Raw genomic sequence first — 22,728 nt, forward strand, 5'->3', positions numbered from 1 at the left:
GCAAGTCAACTAGCCTCCCAAACCTCCAAGCAGGTGCCCTGGGGAGCGACTGAGCAGAGTGTGGTGCCCCACACCCCTGAGGGCCTGGTGTTCCCCGCAGCTAGGGGTGCGGACAGGCCCTGCGCCCCCGGAGAGCCAGGCTGCCTGCTGCCCTCTGGTGGTGCTTCCAGGCACTGCACCCTGCCCACAGTCGCCTTAGGTCCCTTTTGGAAACATTCCATTGGATTTTTCTCTATTGTTTGAAATCAAATGTTTCCCTAGACCTCTAGCCTGACTGTTCTTTCCCTAATTCATTGCACAAGCTCTTTTGCTTTTAGCGTTACTGCTCATTGCCTCTCTAATCCTGCCTGATTGTGTTTACAGAAGCTTCTAATTTGCATCCACCATTCTCTAACTGGCCTGTGCTCCTGTTACTAGGCTTACAATAGCAGCTCTTTTCTCCATAGCCTAGCGAGCACTCCCATGTGTGACTCACTGTCTGCTGCCCCCTTTATGCAGGCTTACTGACTCATAATTCACTTATCCCCAAAGCCGCCCCACAAGGCTGAGCCAGCCCCACTGCCCAAGGGCGGTGGTCTTTGCCAGAGGTCTGGGCGTGATGAATTTATTAATGTCCGTGCCTTATACTGGGATAGTAGGCATGGACTTCAGAGACTGCACGTTTGAATAAATTCTGCCAAGTCTGAGGTGGTTTGGTTTTAATTCCTCCAGCCCCATCGGCACAATTTCTTATGGAAAACTTTTTGTGTTCTAGTATTTTATAACTTGAACAGGTAGCAAGATACGTTATGATCTGTATTCAGAGGGCCTCTCTGCAGCTGTTAGCTCAGACACCAAAGGGATAAGACCCAGCACACTCATATCCTGAAAAGCTGCAAACCCAGTAACTTTTAAACTTTGTAAGTAAATGTCTTATGAGATAAAACGGAGTTTTTACAACCTGATGTCTCAAATGTAGAAAAATGATCTAAAAATCGTAACTTGAATACTTTGTAATTTTTTCTCTTTAAAAAAGACTTGTGTTAAGTCTCTGCCTCAGCGCCAATAAACGTGTTGCTTAATGATGATGGATTGGCGTGGTTCTTCCCCAGGATACACTGTACAGTCCAGTGAACTTTTTCTGTCTGTGGAAGCAATCAGGCTGGGTTTATGTGAGGACCTGTCTCTATTTGGGGCATTGGTGAGCGTGTCAGAAAATGTGTGTTTTCTTTGTGAATCAATCATTAAATTAAATTTTCATCCCCGAATCTTCAGCTGTCTAATCCTTTCATACTTTGGTAGGAAGCCATCACCTGAGAGCGATTATGTTGACGTAGAGTCAGTATTGAGAGCTTGTGCATGAGTGGGTGAAATGTGCTGTTATGGCTATGGGTTTGGGGCTTGGGTGAGTGGGGCCGGAGGGGACATTAAAGACGATTGTGACCACTCGGGGCTCTGTGAGGTGGATGAGGTGAGAGGGAGGAGGCAGCCTGGGATGGAGAAGTTTCTGCTTGGCTTCTGCACAAGAAAAGGGAGGCTTTGAGCCCATCGCCTCCTCTTGGCAAGCTGCTCAACATGGAGTTCTGTGGGGACGAAGGCCACAGGTGATTAGGAAGGCCCAAGTGGAGCCCAACCATTGTACTGGGTTTTGTTTTTAATTTTTATTTTATACTGGCATATAGCAGATTAACAATGTTGTGATAGTTTCAGCCATATGTATATGTCTCCATTCTCTGTGCTGGGATCTTAAAGTGGCTGGGTTAGACTTTCCCTCTGTGAAGCTTGCTCATTACAGAGCTGGGAATGTTGAGTTTGATTTAGCATTTAAATCTTACATGGCTTTGGTTTTCCAACTTAAATAGATGCCTGGCACACAGCAGCTTACCTGCCTCAGTGGTCCTCAGCTGCTCCTGCTTGCACCTCCCCAGCCCTCACTGTGTCCTTTTGGGAAATCCCACGAGAGAGCATCTTGGCTACCCTCCTTGCTTACCAGGGCCTCAGAGGGTTTTGTTTTTCCATTGTTTCTGAGCTGGGACATAGGACTCCAGAACCAGGAAAAGCTTCCATGAGCTATCAGGTGGCAGAAGCAGCAAACCCCTTCTCCGGAGCTCTGTCCCACATTCTGTTTGGGGGTCACCTTCTGGGACCTGGAGGCTTCCTGTATCCCTGGGGACTATTGTAAGTCTAAAGTCGTGGATCACAGACCTGTGCCCTGGAGGTCGGAACACCCGGGGGCCAGGTCAGAGAGACATGAGCAGTCTGGAGTCAGGCCCTGTTCTCTCTGTCACACAGTTTGAGCACACACATGGAGCATCCATGTCACAGACCGCTGCTGCCTTCTGTCAGAGACGGTGTTGAGGTCCATGGTCATACAGCTTTTCCCTAACGAGTCACAGACCCAACTTCCCAAGGACCCTGGTGCCCAAAAGACCCACCCAAAAGGGCCGGTCAGGAAGAGACTACATTTCACCCTCTCCTTCTGTTGCCAGTGGAAGCGTGAGCAGGACTTTGACCTGCAGCTGCTGGAACGGGCTGTTCAAGGGGACAGAAAGGACAAGGAAGAGAATGGCTGGCTGAAGGTGCAGGCCATGCCTGTCACTGAATTGGACCTGGAACCACAAGACTATGACGTGGACATCAGCAGAGAGGTGAGGGTGGGGGCTTCCTTCATGCCTCATTCCTACTGAGGCATGGCCTTCAGACTGCAGCCTGACCCACCCTCCCAGGGGCACAGGGGGTGTTGCCCTGAATGGGACAGGCTCGGCTTCAGCGTGGCCCAGAGGATGGGTGAACAGCAGCTGGAGGTGGTGAGAGGAGTCCAGACGTTGGGATGCAGGCTCAGATTCGTCCTCTGTAACTCGGGGCGAGTCATTTAACTTCTCCATGCCTTGGTTTCCTCAGCAGCAGTGTCAGTTGTAGTGAGGGTTAAGAGACTCAGCACGTTGCCTGGACGATTGGCAATGATCAGAAACTATGAGCACAGGACCTGGCACGTAATAGGAATGTGATGAAGTCGTTGTTATTGTTAGGATATGTTCCCTGGAAAACCAGGAATTGGTCTTGCATCTGGCTAGTCAGGCTAGTTTAGGCAATCAGACTTGAGGTGGGGGAAAGGGGAGGCAGGTTTAGAAATCACAGGTGATATTTTGGGACTTCCCGGTGATCCAGGGAAGTTAAGCTCCTGGTGGTTAAGACTCTGAGCTCCCAATGCAGGGGACCCGGGTTCAACCCCTGGTCAGGGAACTAGAACCCACATGCCACAACTAAGAGTTTGGGTGCCAGGAATAAAGATCCTGTGTGTTGCAACTAAGACCTGGCACAGCCGCAGCAATAAATAAATATTAATTAAAAAAAACGAAATCACAGGTGAAATTTCCAGGTGTGGCAGAGGCTGGGAGACCTGGATAGGACTGGTCTGAATTCCTGGTGCCCTCTGGTGGCTCAAATACATCATGACCAGGCAGGCCCCAAAAAGGGAAGTAACTGCAGCCAAGGGTGTCTTTACCGGAAGGAAGGGAAAGGGAGTCAGTGCGTGACAGACTCAAGGTCTTCAAGACATAGGGTGGTCTCCTGCGTTGTGCCCCTCGTAAGCTCTGTAGAGCAGTGTTTGTGGCTGTCTGGTTCACCTTTTTGCATCCAGCACCAGGCCTGGCACACAATAGCCACTCTAAATATTTGCTGAATGACGACTCTGTTGAATGAAGTGCACAGTAGCCCAAACACATTTGTGTGAGGACTCGGCCTGGCCTGAAACTGCATGAGAGGAAGTGCTCTTACCACTTGAAGGATAGATCAGACCAGAGTTGGGCAGACTGACGCCTGTGGAGTACCTGGGTTCTGGGGTCCACTGGGCCTCCAGGGGTTAATGCGGTTAGTCCCCTGCCTTAAGCCCCTTTCCCTTTGGCACCTCTAAAGCAGCCAGAAGTCCATGATTCTCAGATTCACAAAAGAAGCGTCTACAGGCTGCCTTGGCAGTGAGAAATGTGCTTTGTGGTGTCCTGATTAGCCTGCCAGCCAAGGGGAAAAGTCCTTCCTTATCTCTAACCTTGATCCCTGCTTGGGCAATGTGATCTGCGTCCTTGCTCTGGATCTGCCTTCATTGGGAAAAACAGACAGGAGCTTTTTCTTGCCATCTTTCACCAGAATGGAAGGTAGGGATGGGTTTAAATTCAAGTCCATATTTGCCCTGGGATTGGATTGACCTCGTCTTTAGGAGTTTCAACCAACCTCATTTTAAATGTCCTGCTGTTACTCAAGGAGAAAAAAATTCCCTAAGGTCTGCTAAAGTTGCCTTTAGCTTTCTTGGCCCAAGTAAGGTTTCACTAAGCTGAGGTTGCTGTTGGGTTTGTGTGAGAGACTAGAGGGGTGGAGTAGGGGTCAGTTTCCTTTTGAGAGCAAGAGATGCAACGTGGCTGCCTCCTGTCTGGGTCAGAGGGCCTTTTGTAGGGACAAAAAGCACTGTCACTTTCTTTCATTCCTCCTCCCAGCCACCCATCCATCTGCCCACCCACCCATCTAACTATCTGAGGAGTGTTTGCTGAAGGGCTACTGAGTACCAAGTGTCGGAGCTAGACAGTGGAGAAACAAACGGAAAACAGAGACAGGATGAGCGGGAGAGGTGCAGTCAGGGAAGATTTCTGGAGGTGAGGTTGGGAGGATGAGAGAGTCCGTGGAGCCCGGAGAGGAGCATCCCAGGCAGAGGAGAGAGCCCCAGGAGTCTGTGGGGCTGGAGAGGTCCGCACAGGTCAGATCATGCGGAGGGTGGCGCCATGGGTGACTGCTGTCCTCCTCGGGGCTTCTGATCTAGTTACTTTGGCTTCCCCTTTCCCTGCCCTTGGCCAGTAGGCAGTGCTGGGTACAGTGGAAAGAGCACGGGCTTTGGAGTCAAACTCAGATGCAGATCCTGACTCTACAGTGAACTGCTGCTGCTGTGATTTTAGCAAATTCTTGAGTCTGTGGGCGGCTTCGTGTGCCTCCTGGTCGGGGGACAGGGTCAGGGAGCGGGTCTCAAACCAAACATCTGTGCCTCCCAACCACTGCCACCCGGCCCTTCCCTCAGCTCTCCAAACCAGAGAAAGTGTCCATCCCTGAGCGTTACGTGGAGCTGGATCCTGAAGAGCCGCCCAGCCTGGAGGAGCTGCAGGCGCGGTACCGCAAAGCCGAGAAGATCCGTAACATCCTCACCCGGTCCAGGTCAGCCCTCACAACGTCCGAGTCCTGACAGACTGCTAGGCCGCCCCGGTGGGTGTCTCAGCTGAACAGGCCGGACTGGGCCGGCCGGGGTGTGTGTGTTTTATCAGGCCTCTGTCTTAGGCAAACATTGCTCATTGTAAGGGCAGGTCGGCTCTTAGCACATCACCGACAGCTCAGCGAGGAAGCTCGCCCAGGTCACCTGGAAGGTTGTGAAGCTCTCAGAGGGCCATGTTAGGCCCTCACCCCTAGATCTGCTTCCCGTGGCCTTGGCAAGTGTGGGGAGTGGAGCCAAGGGTGGTGGTGAAGTGGACGTGCTTAGAGATCGCCCCCAAGGATGGCACTCCCAGCCCCAGGGCCTGTCTTCCCTCATTCAGACCCTAGACCTTTGGAGTCCCAGCTTTGGTCCCCAAATCAGAGCCACTGTTCACCTATCAAAGTGGCCTGTGCCAGTGGCCTGTGGCCTAGACCAGAGCCAGGGGCCCAGCCGTGTCCTGAGCTGCCAGAGGCCTCATCCACACCCCTGGAGGTCAGGAGGGGACCCCAGCAAGTGGCTTTCCTGTCCCATCAGCCCCTGTAGCCTCAGAAACATAACCCTGGTGTTTGAGGTCCTCCCTTTCAGAGCCAGATTAGCCTTTTCACATCTGGAGGGAATAGGAGCCTAGAGCCAGAGTTCTTACCTTGAGGTCTGTGATCCCCCAAAGGAGGGGCAAAGCCGTGGCTGGGCATTTAAGGAGAGGAGCTCGTGCACCTTGGTCTGGAGAGAAAGTGCCCTGCTTTTATCTGATGCCCCCAGAAGGATGAGATCCTCAGGCCAGGGGGACCCCCCTCGCCTGAGGTGGAGGCCGTGGGCAGGGAGGCCCACAGCCCGCTTTCTGGCCCTCCCGCAGCATGTGCAACCTGCAGCCGACCGCCAGCCAGGACCGGAACAGCGTGGCCGACCTGGACTCCCAGCTGCAGGAGCAGGAGCGCATCATCAACATCTCCTACGCCCTGGCCTCAGAGGCCTCCCAGCGCAGCAAGCAGGTAGCAGGTGAGGCCATGGGGGCAGCCTCGGAGGCTGGGCCCCAGCCCCTGCTCCCTGGGTTCAGGGCCCAGCCCAGCCTGTCCGGGAGTCGGAGGGAAAGCAGGTATCAGGCTTAGAAATTGAGGAACAGTGGTGTTTGCCCTGTCCCTTGCAGGGCATGGTGGGGGCGGAGGGGGGCGGGCTGAGCAGGGGAGCTGGTGCTCAGGAGCGCTGGAGGACGGAGGTCTGGGACAGGCTGTGCAGCTCACTGTTAGCCCTGGGAGTGGTGCTGTCTTGAGGTGGCCGGTTGAGAACAGGGTTTTCTGGCTCCTGAGCTGAGGGGTCAAGGCTAAGATTTCTGGCCTCATGAGGAAGGGGCAGGAAAACCTCTGGTGCTTGGATTTCTTGCTGGGCCGAGGCAGAAGGGGCCCCTCTAACCTTCCTTGGGGTCTCTGCTTTGGTCCCCAAATCAGCCACTGTCCACCTATCAGAGTTGCCTCCGAGTGGCCTGTGCCAGAAAGCAGGACTTGGAAAGGACTTTGTTGTCCAGTGGGGGGGTAAGAAATATACCACAGGATGGGAAGGTGTGTGTGTACATGTGCACATGTGTAAAAAAGGCTCTCTCTCTCAGCTAGGAGGGAGACTCCTGGCTCCTCTCCCCACCCACGCTGGCCTGCCTCTGTCAGCTCTCGCAGTTCACCCAGTGCTGCTGCTCCCCAGCAGCGGCCCCGCGTGTCTAGGTGGTGCCCTTGGCCAGGAGTGAGGGGTGGTCAGAGAGTGAAGTGGTGTCACAGCCCCCACCAGTCCTCCAACTCTGGCCCAAGGGTCTAGAAGTGGCCGAGGGTGGGGCCTGCCAGGCCCTGAGATGGTGGCCCCGGGGAGCGGAGCTGTATCAAGAAGCCGTGGGATGACTGAGGGCAGGAGGAAGCCTGTTCTCTCTCCCCCAGCTCTGGTCCCGTACAGAGTCCCTGAGGTCCCTGCTGTCCTGACTCCCCTGAGGACATGTGTGTCAGCCAAGAGGGCGTCCTTGTGGGGGAGACAGCAGGCGGCTCCCCCAGGCCCGTCCTCCTGATGATCCTGGGGGTCCCTGAGGCCCCGCATGGCGGTTTTGAATTCCTCCCTGTGTCTAGGGGTCCAGCGGGGGCACCTGCCCTGCCGTAAATCACCCTCCTCTCTGGCCCGTGCTTGCTCTTACCTGTGTGGACATACTGTCCTCGGCTTCCTCCCCGCCAGCAGGCGAGTGCGCCCCAGCCCTCCCACCCTGCCCCCCGCGATCACACCCTCTGCTGCAGCCCCTCCTCACTCTTGCTGCCTTTCTCCAGTTCCAGGCCAGGCCCCAACCCGGCCCCACGGGCGTGTCCCCCAGGCCCAGGCCACTAGTGGCGGGCGGTGGGGCCCTGCCGAGTGGGGTATTTGGAGCTGCAGGAGCAGACGAGGAGCCTAACACACCACTTAATTCTTGTCTGCCCATCTAGCACAGCAGCTGGCCCTCCTCCCACCTAAAGCCCCCCTGTCCTCCAGGACCGTGCCACCTTACCCCCCCTTAAGCAACGGACTCCACTACACCTTTGTCTAACACCTTCCAAGTAAGAGCCCCCGCCTGGCGTCGTGGCCCCTCTCCTGGCGCTGAGCATGTCCCTTCCCTGCTGCTGAGACGATTGCAGTACCACCTGCTGATGCTTCTTTCCTTGGGCAAAGCGGCCGCTGGGGAGACCTCCCGGGCTGGTGGGCAGGAGGGGGGCTGTTGGCTTTTAGGAACGGAGTGTTTGGTGGCTCCGATACAGGAGAGCCTGTGAAATCTCAGGAAACCAGAGCCAGGCCCCTTCCTGCCAAGCTGTTCTTCCTGCGGGTGGCCTTCCCGCGGGTGGCCTAGTGCCCCCAAGGGACCGGTACAGGCCAGACAGTGTGTGGGGCTTTCGCTCTTGTCCCTCTCTAGTGTTTATGGTTAACATTGTTGAGCACTGGCGATAACCCCACGGGGATATTTACCCCATTTTACCGATGAGGAAGAGCAGCTCAGAGCCCATGAGGGTCTGGCCCAAAGAGTCGTGGCTGTGGGTGTCAGAACCAGGGTGGGGACCCTTTCCTCATGAGTCCTCTATCGCCACCTGTGTGCCCATCCAGCCACCTGAGGAGCTCTAGGTGTTTGGAGAAAGGAGAGCAGTGAGGGATGGAGGTGCATGGTCGGGGCAGAGGCATGCTCTTGGGCAAGTGTCCCCCAGCCTGAGGGTGGCAGGAGGAGGTCGGCCTTGGGCCAGGCTCTCGGGAGGTATACAGTAGGGCCCCTGTGGCTGAGGAACCCCAGGGAAATGCTGCGTCAGGTCTTGGCTCCAGAGGGCCCTGTAAGGGCCACAGCATCCTCTGGGGTCACAGGTGGGGTGTGTGGTTTTCTCCTAGAGATCTGAGTGTCCCAGGTCACAGAGAGGCTCTGTTCCTATCAGCTTTTGGCACCTCTGTGGCCATGAGTAGGCCTCCAATGCTCTTTTCAGAGCCCATCCACATTTCCTTTTACCCTTCCAACATCCTCAGCAGTCCTAGGAGATTGGTGCGATCACCTTGTTTTTAGATTAAACTAACAAGGGCCACGGAAGCTAAGCAAGTTACCCAGAGTGACTCAGCAAACGGAGGGCTGGGCTGGAACTGGAACCCAGAGCCCTCTTTGCTCAGGCCTGTGGCCCTGTTAGAGCAGGGACCCAGTCTCAGGGCCAGTGTGTGTCTGGCAGACTTCCTAGAAGTGATGGGGTGGAGGAAAGATGGGGTGCCCATGAGTCCTAGAGGCCGAGGGTCCCCCAGCAGCGGCCGCATTGCCCTGGCCCCCTGCCCGGCTGCACTCTGTCTTATTAGCCTGCCATTCCCTGTCCCATGTGTGTGCAAACAAGCCCACCACCAGGTCCCCAGAATGGGTTGGGGTCCTGCCAGCCCCTCATTGTCTCCTCCACTTTTTGCCAGCCCAGGCAGTGACTGACCCGTGACCCAGCACACAGAGAAGTCTGGAGCCAGGGGCCAGCAGAACCAGTTTCCTCCGAGAAGATCAATCCTTCTTCCGCCAAGGAAATTCCTTCCAGCTAAGCAGAGGTTCAGCCTGGAGGACGGAGTAGCCCGTCAGCTGTGGGGCGTCCACCACAGGGCGAGGTCCTAACCCCCTGCTTGTTTTAGTTCAGACTCCTTTTCATGTGACAAAGGCACTTTTGATACACACTGTACAATACTGATGCTGTGTTTTAGAATCAGGATGTATTTTATAATGTTCACCTCAAGGGCTCAGTGGCCGAGAAGGTGAGGATGCAAGATTTTGGAGCTGCACACACAGATTCAGGTATCGTGGGGTGGTGGGTGTGGGTGGGGCCAAAGGGCAAGGTGAGCAGAAGCCAGTCCAGCATCTGCTGAACTCAGGCGAGCTTGGATGGGAGACACGCTTCCAGCGGATTCCAGTGTGGGGCTCGTTGGCGTGCTGTCCAGGGCAGTGGTCAGCCAGCCCTGACCTTGCCCGCCTGATGGCCAGCTCTGGAAGGTGAAGCTCCACCGAGACAGACCCCAAGTCTGTGCCTCAGCCTTGGGTCTGCCTTAGGCCCAACAATGTGTCTAAGAACTTTGGTTCCCAACCTGCCCATGAGGTTCTCTCAGCAACGGGCTCTTCTCAAAAATAAAAAACGTTTGCTTTAATTAAAAAAAAAAAGAAACACAGAACACTTTGAAATACAGAAAAGGTGAGAAGAGCATCTTCGACTTGTATCATAAGCAATAAACGTCACACCGGGTGGCATCTACCTGCAACTCCCTGTGTCCATGCTAGGCTGTGATAGCGACCCTGGGACCTTTGCAGCCTGCCCCTCAAAACACAGGTCAGCTTCCCAGGACTTGGATCAGTGGCCGGAGGACAGGCAGCAGGTCCCCACCATCTCTGATGGCCAGCAAGGCCATGATGGCAGGACGATGACTTGACTTCCAGCCTAAAAGGGGGAAGGGGCCACCAGACCAGCTGCCGTGTTTGTGGCCCTTTATATGAGTCACGAGCTCATGATAGTCTGCATACAGAAAATGAGATTGGAAAGGAAAAAAACAAAAAACCCTCATTGGGTAGAGCCACACTTTAAATGAAAATTGGTCTTTGACTATGGTCAGAAAAATAACCTTGAATATATTTAGAAGTTGCCGTCTATTTTTAACTAATTCCATATGCTGCCAGTATCGACTTCATGACATTTGCCAAAATAAGATTTTATTTTTGCCTTTATAAGATTTTGTTGGAAAAATGAAATGAGTATTTTGCAAGAAAAAGTTAATTTAAAAAAGAAGTGTAATGGTTTGCAAAAAAAAAAAAAAATGTGATGTACAGATTAAAGTATTAACCTGGTACACGTCCTGCTTTTTGCTGGCTATTTTCCGTGAGTGCCCTGTGTTGGTTTTTTTCTTTCTATTTCTTTGGAAAATCCCGTGTCAACTCTTGACCCTGCAGTGTTCACCTATGAAGTTCACCGATGAGTTCTTGACACTTGATTGACTTTGGAGCTCTGAGGGAGGAAGGCCTGTGCTCTCAAGCCCTTGGCTGGGCTTCAACAGCTGCTCAGGATGGCTCCCCACCCCAGCCCACCCAGTCAAGGGGCCGCTGGGCTGTGGACGGGCTGTGGACGCCCACGCCCGTGCAGGGCTGGTTTGGCAGGCAGACTGCAATCCCAGACAGCAGGAGGGACCCCACAGGCCCTCTTACAACCCACATGCCGCCAGCTCGTTCCAGTGAGGCGGGTTAGTGACCGATCACTGCAAATTGGATTTGGACTTAATTTGTTTTGACTTGTGATATATGCTTGAAACAGAAGGCAGGAGGCCAGTTCGGTTTAGGGATGCATGCATGTTCGAATTTGTTGTTAATGGCAGTTTATCTCTCTTGTCAAGAAGAGCACCCTCAGTGCAGAGTGACTTTCCAACTAGTTAAACTGGAGAGAACAGATTCCAAAGCATTCAGAAGAGGGGATGCTGCTGCTTTTTTAGCTACTGATTTTTAATTTTAAAATGGAAAGTATTCTCCGGTTTTAAGCATTACTTGGAGATAGCTCCGTAACAGATGAAAGGGAGGCTGGGGTGCGAGGGGTGGGGTGGTTGTGCTGTTGCGCTAAGTCGCTTCAGTCATGTCCGACTCTTAGTGACCCCATGGACTGTAGCCTGCCAGGCTCCTCTATCCACAGGATTCTCCAGGCAAGAACACTGGAGTGGGCTGCCATCTCCTACTCCAGGGGATCTTCTTAACCCAGGGATGGAACCCACGTCTCTTACATCTCTTGTATTGGCAGTTGAGTGCTTTACCACGTGGGAAGCCCGGTGAGGGGTGGAGGTGGTGGAGAATTTGTCCACAGTTGAGTGCAAGGGAAGAAAAAAAGGTGCAGGAGGTAGAGCCCCCGACGCTAGGTGGCCACCATGCTCTCAGCAAAAGCAGGTCAGGGGTTTTCTTACTAGCTGGTCCCACGCACGGTCCTGTGTGCGAGGGAACATGGTGACTCCTAACTGTTTTCTCCACTCCAGTGGGAGGAGGCGTAGCCTGTTCTCTAAGAATTGTGGCCCAAATTTCAAACAGAGAGCATGATAGGCCCTCGACTCAGGCTCTACATAGAGCATGGATGATTGGAAAAGGCACCCTCCAGCTGCATCACGTGTGAGCAGGCAGCATGGCCTGGCCCCCTTCACTGCTTCCTTGAGAGGACTCATTACCCGAGGTAAGATGGGGCCATCTGCGAAAGGACTGGCTGACCAGGGACCCTCCAGGTGGGGGCCACTCTTGGAGGGGAAACTCCTTTGACTTCTTTTCTTTGCCGGGGCCCTGGGGGCCTGAGCAGAGTTTGAAACGATGGGATTGCTTGTGGTCACCAAAGGGAGCATGAGCATACTTCCGCACCCCTGTTGACATCTATTCCTGACTTTAACCCAGATCCAGCGGAAACCCAGAATGTCTTATTTTAGCAAGAACCAACAAGAATGTTTTAGGATCTAGTATGAAGTAGGAGTTGGGAATAATTGTTCCTAATCCCCACTTGACCCTCCTGAACAGCCCAGATTCTCACCATGTCCAGGGTATTATTTTATTTTTTTAATTGGAGGATAATTGCTTTACCATGTTGTGTTGGTTTCTGCTAATAGAACAACGTGAATCAACCATAAGTATATATATATATCCCCTCCCTCTTGAGCCTTCCTCCCAGCCCCTCTTCCCACATTTCTATGTCATTACAGAGCACCAAGCTGAGTTGCCTGCTCTATACAGGTACTTCCTGCTAGCTAGCTATTTTGTACATGGTGGCATATATACATCAGTGCTACTCTGTCAATTCCAGGGCATCGTTTAAAGGATTGAAGTTGAGATGTGTATACATCTGTGATTGTGCATGAGGTCAATGTGCCCAGACTGATGTGGATGCTGAAGGCAGGCCTTTCGTTTGCTCCCCTTCATTCATTTTTTGCCTGCCTTCGTGTCTGGCCGAGGGGCTGGTGGTGGGATCTATAGCTCACCCTTCTCCCTCTAACTTGGCCATCTTCGCTTAAGGTGGGTTTTCCAGAATTTTCCTGGCTGTTGTTAAGTTGCAGCCCAAGGCCAAGGAAACCTCCATCTGCCCAAGGTCCTCTTGGGGATGGAAGGCGTGGAGGGGTGGAGTGGATGTGGGCCCTGGCTTAGTCAGACAAGAGCCCGTTTTAGACTTTGGGAGTTCCCCCAGCCGTGGTACAGCGCTCTATGGCAAATCCTTTTGTGTTCTCACCAAGGGTGGGAAAGAAGCAGCAAATTATTTGTCTGATCCACAAATCACATTTCTGAGATGGAGCAGGCAAGTGCTGGGAGTCCTCTGCCTCTAATTCAGCATCAGATGCTGGGGCATAGGAGGGACTTTGCCCATGAGGGTTGCATGCCGTTATGAAAAGAACAAAGAGACAAGGCTGGGGGTGGGGGGTGAATGCAAAAAATGGCAGCCCCTCCCGGCCCAGTAAACACGCCGTTGCTTTGCCGTCTCCACTCCAAAGGCTACCACTTTCATTGCTCTCCCAGCAAAGAAACCTTTCTTCAGAGCGAGTGGCGGGGTACAAAGGCAGAGTACAAAATGTGTGCACATCACAGTCCCTGCAATTCTGTTTGAACAAGCATATTGATTGGGTCTGACCCTGTTACATTTTTTCCCTATTATTTGAAAAGGTGCATCTAAGTGTAGTGAATTGAACCAGCAGAGCTGAACTTTCCATGAAAACTTCTCAAGGTATTTCTTCAGTTCAAAGCTTTTGAATTTTAAAGGGCATTTTTAATACGAGTCTGTTGAGTATTCTCTGCCAAAGCCCAACAAGGGATGTTAAATGCAGATGAGGCTGGAGCGAGGGTGCATGTGGGGATGGGCTCGCCACGCTGCGGAGGGTGCAGGTCATGGCTGGAGGGTGCGGACCCGCCCAGGAAGGACTGAGCTTTGGGGAGAGAGGCCGAGCCTGTGGAGCGGCACACACAGGCCCTAGAGTTTCTCTCTGAGCTCACTGGGGACTGCATAGGACACGGGGAAGAAGTTTCCCAGCTGAGCTTCTCGAAGGCTCTTTCATGGGGAGCTGAGAGGTACTTGCTAAGGGGCTTCTTCTGATGGATGAGGTTTTGTCCTTGGGAAGTAAGGGGTTCCTTACTCAACTGCTTTAGAACTGAGAAGACATCAGAGGCACAGCCCCCCTGGCTGAGGTCACAGAGTCAGAAAGGAAGCTGCTGCTGACCTCAGCCCTTGACATCACTTAACATTCAGAGATGCTTTCCCACTGAGCCCTGAGCTGCATCCCAGTCCTTAACTGATCTGACATTTAGGGACACTTTGCTGGTTGTGTGGGCCACAACAGTGGTCCCTCATGCCATCCTGGTGGTGGGTCCTTGGAAGTATTCAGAATCTCATTTTCCCCTACACAGGGGGCCTCTCCTGACCCACTGAAGGCACACAGCCCCCTTTGACTGAGTTCCAAGTGTCTTTTTGCCTCCAGAGGCTTCTTGAGTCTGGAAGGCATCTTCTTTATAGATCCTGAATTTGAGATCAGAGGCAAAATCATCCCAGGGAGAAGGTGAAAAATGAGATCCAGGGCTTGGGCATCTCAGCAAAATCCTTTCAATGTCCTTGCCTAGAAGACTGGCCTGGGAAGGTCAGGACAGAGTTAGATGGCACTGAGCCTCAGGTGCCCGCTTTCTTTGTGACCATGGCCGGCCAATCCATTTTTAGGAGACTGACTGGCAAGGAGGCAGTCAGCTCTGGTGCCGGGCTGCCTGGATTCTAAATCTGATCACGCCATTTTGCCAGTCCTATAACCTTAGGCAAGTTATCTGTCCTTGCTTCAGTTCCCTCACTTATAAAGATTTATATTGGCATCTACCTCAGGAGAGTTGTTAATGAAGATTAAATGAATTATGACGTTGAAAATGCTAAGCATGGTTCTTGACCCCATAGGAAGCACTAGAAAAAATATGACAAAAGTTCTCATTTACCTGCTATTAAGACATGAGTTTGTGCAAACGCCAGGAGACTGTGAAGGACAGGGAAACCTGGCATGCTGCAATCCCTGGGGTTGCAAAGAGTCGGACACGACTTAGCAACTGAACAAGTTATAATTATTTAACACTTACTGCATTCTCATTCTTTGTTTACTTGTTTATAGCCAATAAGCATTGTCTTGTTCATTATATCATCCCTAGTGCTGAGAACAATGTCTGCCACAAAGAAGGTACTAAGAAATTTGTTGAATGAATGAGGGAATGAAAAAGTCAAGGGCTGTCAGCCAGGAAGCTTTCTCTCCTTCTCAAATGACTTTGCCTCTCTGCTCTGTTACACGTTTTATACTCAAGCCCCTAGAGAGCATTCTTAGTGCCCTATTTTTAAGTTTCTTGAGTAGTAGGTAAGAGCAGTGCAGATAGATCCACTCTTATTAATTGACTCTGACCTTGGGCAAGTCATGCTACCTCCCTAAGCTTCAGTTTCCTCTTTTGAGAAATAGGAATGACAGTCCCTACCATACATGGTTGATGTGAAGACTGAGTGGGCCGACCGCCACTGTGCTGGTTTGCTCATGTAGGATCCTTACTATGGACAGCAAGGCTTCAGACCCTTCCACATTTAAAGCCTGTGTCCTCTCCCTGGCTCAGTGGATAAACAGATTGGGGTCAGCTGCTTTTGCCCACCCCAGTCGTCTGCCCTCCACCGTCTCTCTGCCATTTTAGACGGCTGCCTGCAGCAAGTTAAGCAGTGGCCCAGGGCTTTTGAAGTGTGGGTTCACAAGGCCGGGCCACCGCCAGGCTGCCTCCCTCAGCTCTCCAGGGGCTGAGGACAGGCGAGTCCTCTGAGGCCTCCCCTCGCAGCCCTGAGGCTGTCCACCCCGACATCAGACCAACCTGTGCGTGCGCCTTTGATGTCAATTCCCAAACTGGAGCCTTGTCCTGCTCTGAGGACCTGGGCTTTGAAGTTGGCCTATAAACTGAGCTTTCAGGAAGAAAGTTGTCTGTTGTGCCTCAGAGCACGCCTGGGCCCTGTAAAGGCACACGGAATGCCATGAACACCTGATAAATAATTCTTTCTGGGCCTGAGAAAGATCCATCCATTGATAGGGAAGGAAAATTCCCTTGACCTTTTCACTGAAGTTCTGGGTGGGGGAAGTGGTTAGAGAGGATTTTGAGTCTTCTTGCTGGTCACATGGGGTAGGCAGGTTGTCTCAGAGCTGAGCTCCAATGACTGCCCCTAAAGGGCCCCTGGTCCCTGACTCCTGACCTGAGGCCCCCCCGCCAGCCCTGTTCCTGCTTGGAGCAGGGGAGAAGATGGGGCCCTCTCACTGAAAGAGAGACCGCGGTCCCCTCCAGGCCAAACCCTGCTGCAAATAGCAGGGCTTCCGGGAGGCTCAGCCCTGTTGCCTACCTTCCCTTCCAGGGCCTGGCATGGTCAAGAGAGGAGGCAGACAGGGTTTCCCACCTGAAGGAGTCCCCAAATGGATACTGGCTTGTGTACCCTGAGCATTTAACCTCATGCCAGGCCTTCTGCCGGGCCCCTTTTGTGCATGATTGGATAATAGGATGTGGGTATATGTGTAGTTTTGGGAAAGCTTCCTTTATGGCAAAATGTATCATACACCTAGAAAGTCTATGAAATAACAGCATACAGCTCAAAAAAATGATCAGAAAACAGGTATCTGTGTAATCACTGCCTTAGTTAAGAAATCCAAGTTTGCCAGGATGCAGGAAGCTCTGTTAATGGCCCTTCCTGCTCAGTTAGGCCCTTCGCCTCCCAGACTTCTGTTATTACTATGTACTTTTTTAAGCAGGCCTAGTCAGATACTCTAACTTACTTTCGTTTTCTGAAATGTGTACCAATGGAATAATAGAATGGAATAATAAAGAATGTAATCCTTTGTGTCAGGCTTTTTCCCACTAAACATTATGATTTCATCCATCCAACTATGTTTCACTCATTTTGCTGTCGTATAGTATTCCCTGTAGGAATATTCGAGGAGTTTTTATCCACTCTACTGTCAAAGGACATTTGGATGTTTCCAGCTTGGAGCTATTAAAAATAATGCTGCTGTGTACATTTTAATATCTATCCCTCAATCCACAGGCAATCATTTCTTAGGGTCTATGCCTCGGTATAGAGTTGATAGGTTATAAGGTATGCACACTTTCAATTTAGGTAGCAGATGTCAAACTGGTTTCCAAAGTGATAGTACTAATTTATAGTCCCACCATGAATACATGAGTTTCTCCATATCCTCATTGTGGTGGCAGCCTCTGAGATGGCCCCCCAGTGATGCCCGCCTTCTGGCATTCACACCCTCTGGAAGCCCATTCCCTTAAGTGTGGGCTGGAGCTAGCAGTTCCCTTCTAATGAATAGGACATGACAGAACCTAACAGGGTGTCACTTTCAAGATGAGGTTACAAGGAGACTGTTGCTTCTGTCTTGGGCATCCTCCCTTGCTTTCTCACTGGAGAAACCATGTTGTGAGCTAACCTGTGGGGAGGCCCACAGGGCAGGGACAGATGTCTGTGACCAACAGCCAGTGAGGACCTAAGAGTGAGCTTGGAAATGGGTCCTCCCTGCCTCTAGTCAGCCCTCGAGATGATTACAGCCCTGCCTGCCACCTTGATTACAACCTTGTGAGAGACCTTCAGCCAGAAGCACCCAGCAGAGCCCAGATTCTTGACTCATAGAAACTGTGAGGTAAATGTTTATTGTTTTAAGTTGTTAAGTTTTGGGGTAATTTGTTACATGGCAATAGATAATATACTCAACAAAACTTTTAAAAAAATTGTAACTATTTTTGATATGTATGAATTAGGTTTACTAGCATCTTCCTGGTTATTGATATTGCGCATCCTTTCAAATTTTCCTTGACCTTTCGGATTTCTTTATTCATGAGGTATCTTCAGGACTCTTTATCATTATTCCATTGGTTTATGTTATCTTTTTCTTGATTTGTAGAGGTTCTAGACGTAAGCCTGTCTTAATCTTGGCTACCCTTAGAAAGAAGTCTGAGGGAAGGGCTTGTAGGCAGAGTTAATTTGGGAAACAATCCAAGGAAGACAGGGCTTCCCTGGTGGCTCAGCTGGTAAAGAATCTGCCTGCAATGCAGGAGACCAGGGTTTGATCTCTGGGTTGGGAAGATCCCTTGGAGGAGGGCATGGCAACCCACTCCAGTATTCCTGCCTGGAGAATCCCCATGGACAAAGGAGCCTGGTGGGCTACAGTCCATGGGGTTGCAAAAGAGTTGGACACGACTGAGCGACTAAGTATATCCAAGGAACAGAAGTGGCAAAGAAGGGAAGGCAACAGAGGCATGTGCCTTCTCAAGCTGGTCACTGTTGTGAAAAACTTGGGCTCAGTTTCACTGGGACTTTCTGAAGAGTCACATAAAATGCTCCTCAAAATTATCCACCTGTGGTATAAGAGCATTTATCTTCTGGCTCAGAGCCTCCCCTGACCAAGGGCTCCCCATGGGGTAAGTCCCTCACATCTCCCACGTGTGGGTGATTCCCATGTGAACCCCACACTGGGGCAGCTAAGAAGCTCTGGGGCACAATGTCACGTGTGGCTAAAATGAGATCCTATCACAGTCATATCTAGAGGATGTGTGGTGAAACACAAGGAGTATTTGACACAGAACCTGTCATGGATGATGTGCATTGCAGATGTCTTATACCACTCTGGCTTTCCTTTTCACTTTCAATCAATAGACATTACTAGTTTTAAGGTAATCATGTAAATATTTTCCTTTGTAGTTTGCAATGTTTTGCATCTTGTTCAAAGTTTTCTTGTACTTACGTCATAAAACTATTCTCCTCCATTATTCTCTAAGGAGCTTTCTTGTTTTGCTTTTCACAGATCTACAGTATACCTGGAACTGGTTTTTAAGTTAAGGTGTGAAGTGGGCGTCAGATTTCATTTTTCCCCATAGATGTCCAACTTATTGAAGAATCTATAATTTTCTTCCCACTGCTGTGCCACTTTGTCGTAATCAAGTATTTGTATATGTGTGACTCTAACTTTCTGTTCTGTTGTCTATTTGTTGATCACTGTGCCAATATCATACTCTTTTAATTAGTGGGGCTTTATAGTAAGTGTTGATACACAGAAAAGCAAAGTGTCTATCTTGTTCTTATTTTCCACAACTATCCTGGCTATTTTTGGTCTTTTTCCTTGTAAATTTTAGAATAAACTTGTCAGATTTTATTTTCCACCCTCAATTGGATATTTTTTTTTTCTGAGACTACATTGTATGAAGATTACTTTGGAGAGAATTATATCACTACAATATTGAGTGTCCTAGTCTATGAACCTGTTTATTTAAACCTTTAAATATTTCTCTCCAAAATATTTTATTGGAAAAAAATTATGCTTCTAGCAGTGGTAGACAAGGGTACTTTGAAGCAACATTCCTACTGAGAACAAATGGAAAAGGAGGCTGAACTATTTTTTAAAAATATGTATTTGAAGGCAATGGAGAGCTCACAAAGCTGTAAAACTTTGTAGAGCCAAGATCCAGAGGAATGGAGCAAAGATAGGAAGCAGGCGGCCAGCCTCTGGTATCCCTTTCCGCCTGAAGTAGATTGTCTGTTCCAAAAGCTGTGACGCTGCGAGCCTGAGCAGCTGTTTTGCCGGACGCTCCTCTCTCACCACGTTTGTATACAGCTTAGGAGTTAGTCAAGGACCAGGGGAGTTTCTTTATGTAGATTCATGTAGTCTCTGGAACTCTCCCCTCCAAACTGCGATCTCTTGACAGCCCTGAATGCTACCTTCACCCAGTGAGGGTTTGTACTTTGTTGAAAAATGCCCCTAGAGAGAAATCTGGTTTGAATGTGGAACTCATTGTGAGCACTTCCCTTTCAATGTCAGAAGCCCTTTGTGGGTTGGCCAACACAAATGTCTTACCTTTATTTTTGAAGGAATTTCCACTGGGATAGGGTGGTAAGTTTTTTTTTTCTTTCTTTGTTTTGAGGATATTACATTGTCTTCTGGCTTCTTTGGCTTATATATAGTGTGTGATCAGTTGCTCAGTCATCTTAACTCTATGCGACCCCGTGGGCCATAGCTTGCTAGGCTCCACTGTCCATGGAATTTCCCAGGCGAGAATAATTACAGTGGGTAGCCATTTCCTTCTCCCAACCCAGGGATCCAATCTGGGTCTCCTGCATTGCAGGCAGATTCTTTACCACTGCACCATCTGGGAAGTTATATCGAGAAGTTATATGTCTTACTCTTGCACCCTTGCAACAAAGGTCCATCTAGTCAAGGCTATGGTTTTTCCAGGGGTCATGTATGGATGAGTTGGACTGTGAAGAAAGCTAAGCACCGAATTGATGCTTTTGAACTGTGTTGTTGGAGAAGACTCTTGAGAGTCCCTTGGACTGCAAGGAGATCTAACCAGTCCATCCTAAAGGAGACCGGTCCTGGGTGTTCACTGGAAGGACTGATGCTGAAGCTGAAACTCCAATACTTTGGCCACCTCATGCGAAGAGTTGACTCATTGGAAAAGATTCTGATGCTGGGAGGGATTGGGGGCAGGAGTTTGGGTGAACTCTGGGAGTTGGTGATGGACAGGGAGGCCTGGCGTGCTGTGATTCATGGGGTCGCAAAGAACCGGACATGACTGAGCGAATGAACTGACTGACTTGCACCCTTAATATGTCTTTTTCCCCCACCTCTATCTGCATTTAGTTTTTTTCTTGTCTTTGGGTCACAGCACTTTTACTGTAATATGCCTAGGTGTGATGTTGTCTTTATCCAGCTTGGGAATTGTAGATCTCAAATCTATGGATGGGTATCTTTGGTCAGTTTTGGAAGATTCTTAACCTTTATCTCTTTGAAAATTAATTTCCCCCATACCCTCTTTCGGTGACTCCAATTATATATGAATGTATGTGTAATATACATATTTTTATACACCCTTTTTACTGTATTTTCCACTCCTGGAAAACAGTATCTTATTGTGCAAGATTCCATTAAATCCATGTGAAAAGGATTTGACAAATTAGTTATTTCTCTTACTGAAATACTGATGCCACTAGAATTTTTCTATGCTAAGAAGCAGTGTCTGTCTCTGACATTAGCAGTGATGAAACTCAAAAACCTTCATGGAATTTGACATAAGTCACCTTTTGTTTCAAGGACATAGGGCAAAAGACATGGAGGATTTTCCTGGTCACAAGGTTAAATATTTAAGGTTATTGACTGCATTGCGCTAGTCCTCAATGGCAAATTCTGAGTGACTTAGGCACCCACATGCTCTTTGATAACTATCTGTGATATGCAGGGCCTTCTAACATGTAGTCCCCAAGGCAGGAGCCTATCTTACCTGGGCCTAAAGGTAGGCAAAGCCCGTGCCAGTTCTTTCTCATTGTTTAGTTACCTGCAGATATTTACTCAGCACCTACTCTGTGCCAGGCACTATTCTAGCTTCTGGAAGGACAGCAGTAAATGAAATCAGTCCCTGCTCTAATGAAGCGTACATTCTGGTGAAGGGGAGACAGTACATATATATCACTGCTGTCTTCTCAGGAGCTAGAATAGTGCCTGGCACAGCGTAGGTGCTGAGTAAATATCTGCAGGTAACTAAACAATGAAAACGAACTGGCAGAGGCTTTGCATGAGGATATTAAAATAGAGGGAAAAGGGTCAAGAAAAATAAATGACATGTGAAGAACACTGACCAGAAAAACATTTCCTCAAGAAACAGTTGAAAGCTATGATCAAAGATTTCATGACAACCTTAATATCTATGATCTCTATAAACTGATACATCAGAAATACAAGAGGATATGAGGAAACAGAAGAAACATGAACTGGCAGAATTCAAGGAAAAAAGTACATAATCATAAAATGAATATAAAATTGGAATGATGAGTACACAGTGCTCAAATCACAATAAGGAGAAAAAAGGGATAAAAATAAAAATGACATGGGGACAGGAAATGAAATATGCACATGTAATTGGAGTTTCTAAAGGAGAAAACTTCTATTTTTATAGATGAAAGCATTGAGAAACCTTGCTCACATGGAGTCACTTAATAGATTTCAGAAACATCATTCTGATGTTATTCAGTCACTAAATGTCTGACTCTTTGCAACTCAACTGCAGTACACCAGGCTCCCCTGTCCTCCACTATCTTCCGGGATTTGCTCAAATTCATGTCCACTGAGTCAATGTTATCTAACCATCTCATCCTCTGCTACCCCCTTCTCCTTTTGCCTTCAATCTTTCCCAGCATCAGGATCTTTTCCAATGAGTCAGTTCTTTGCATCAAGTGGCCAAAAAATGTTGTTTAGGAAAGAATCATTGATTTCATTGATCAAAGCAGTTTTCAATGCAGTTGTGGTGTTAAATAAAGTTGGGTAGAAAGTTGGAGTGGATTGGGGGGAAGGGAATAGCAGTGAAGCAAACAGTAACAGCAGTAAGTTATTAAAACTATTGAAAATGTGGCTTCCCTGGTGGCTCAGTGGTCAAGAATCTGCCTACCAATGCGAGAGAAATGGGTTTGATCTCTGGGTTGGGAAGGTCCCCCAGAGAAGGAAATGGCAACCCACTACAGTATCCTTGCTTAGGAAATCCCATGGACCAGAGGAGCCTGGCTGGCTACAGTTCATGGGGCTGCAGAAGAGTCCCACACAACTTGGCAGCTGAACAACAATGCATTTTTTCCTGTTTTAACTAATTCTCATAATAACCATGCAAGGTGGTTGCTACTGATAATCTCATTTTACTGATGAAAGGGTGGAAGGAGACTCAGATCTAGTTATGCCCAAGGTCACTGAGTTTATCACTAAGTTGGTAGAGCTGGGATGTGACCTAAAAGAGTGGAGCACTTCTCCATGGTTGTCAAATTAGGCTGAAGTTCGGGGAATTTCTGCCTGATAAAACCTATTATTTAACGTGAGCTAGTATGTAAGGACATATACGACTGAAGGAGGAAAGAGAGGGTCGCAAGTTTGAAAATAGGGGTTTTCAACAGTTAAGAATGGGAGAAGGGTTGACGAGAGAAAACAGTAAGGATAATATGCAGTGTTGTTAATCAACATTTAGAAATACT

General features: G+C 49.6%; 1 protein-coding gene across 1 annotated transcript in view; it reads left to right on the forward strand.

Annotated features, from left to right (window-relative positions):
* The window catches only part of PLEKHA7 (pleckstrin homology domain containing A7), a 218,241-nt gene extending 208,888 nt beyond the window's left edge, over positions 1-9,353 (forward strand). Inside the window, exons 24-27 of the mRNA XM_068988675.1 lie at positions 2,469-2,627; positions 5,039-5,172; positions 6,060-6,202; positions 9,125-9,353. Of these exons, the coding sequence (XP_068844776.1) occupies positions 2,469-2,627; positions 5,039-5,172; positions 6,060-6,202; positions 9,125-9,147 (459 nt within the window). The 3' untranslated portion in view covers positions 9,148-9,353. The remainder of the gene's footprint in view (positions 1-2,468; positions 2,628-5,038; positions 5,173-6,059; positions 6,203-9,124) is intronic.
* The last annotated feature ends 13,375 nt before the right edge of the window (positions 9,354-22,728 follow it).

Source organism: Capricornis sumatraensis, chromosome 16 (genome assembly GCF_032405125.1).
Source record: "Capricornis sumatraensis isolate serow.1 chromosome 16, serow.2, whole genome shotgun sequence".
Taxonomy (NCBI): domain Eukaryota; kingdom Metazoa; phylum Chordata; class Mammalia; order Artiodactyla; family Bovidae; genus Capricornis; species Capricornis sumatraensis.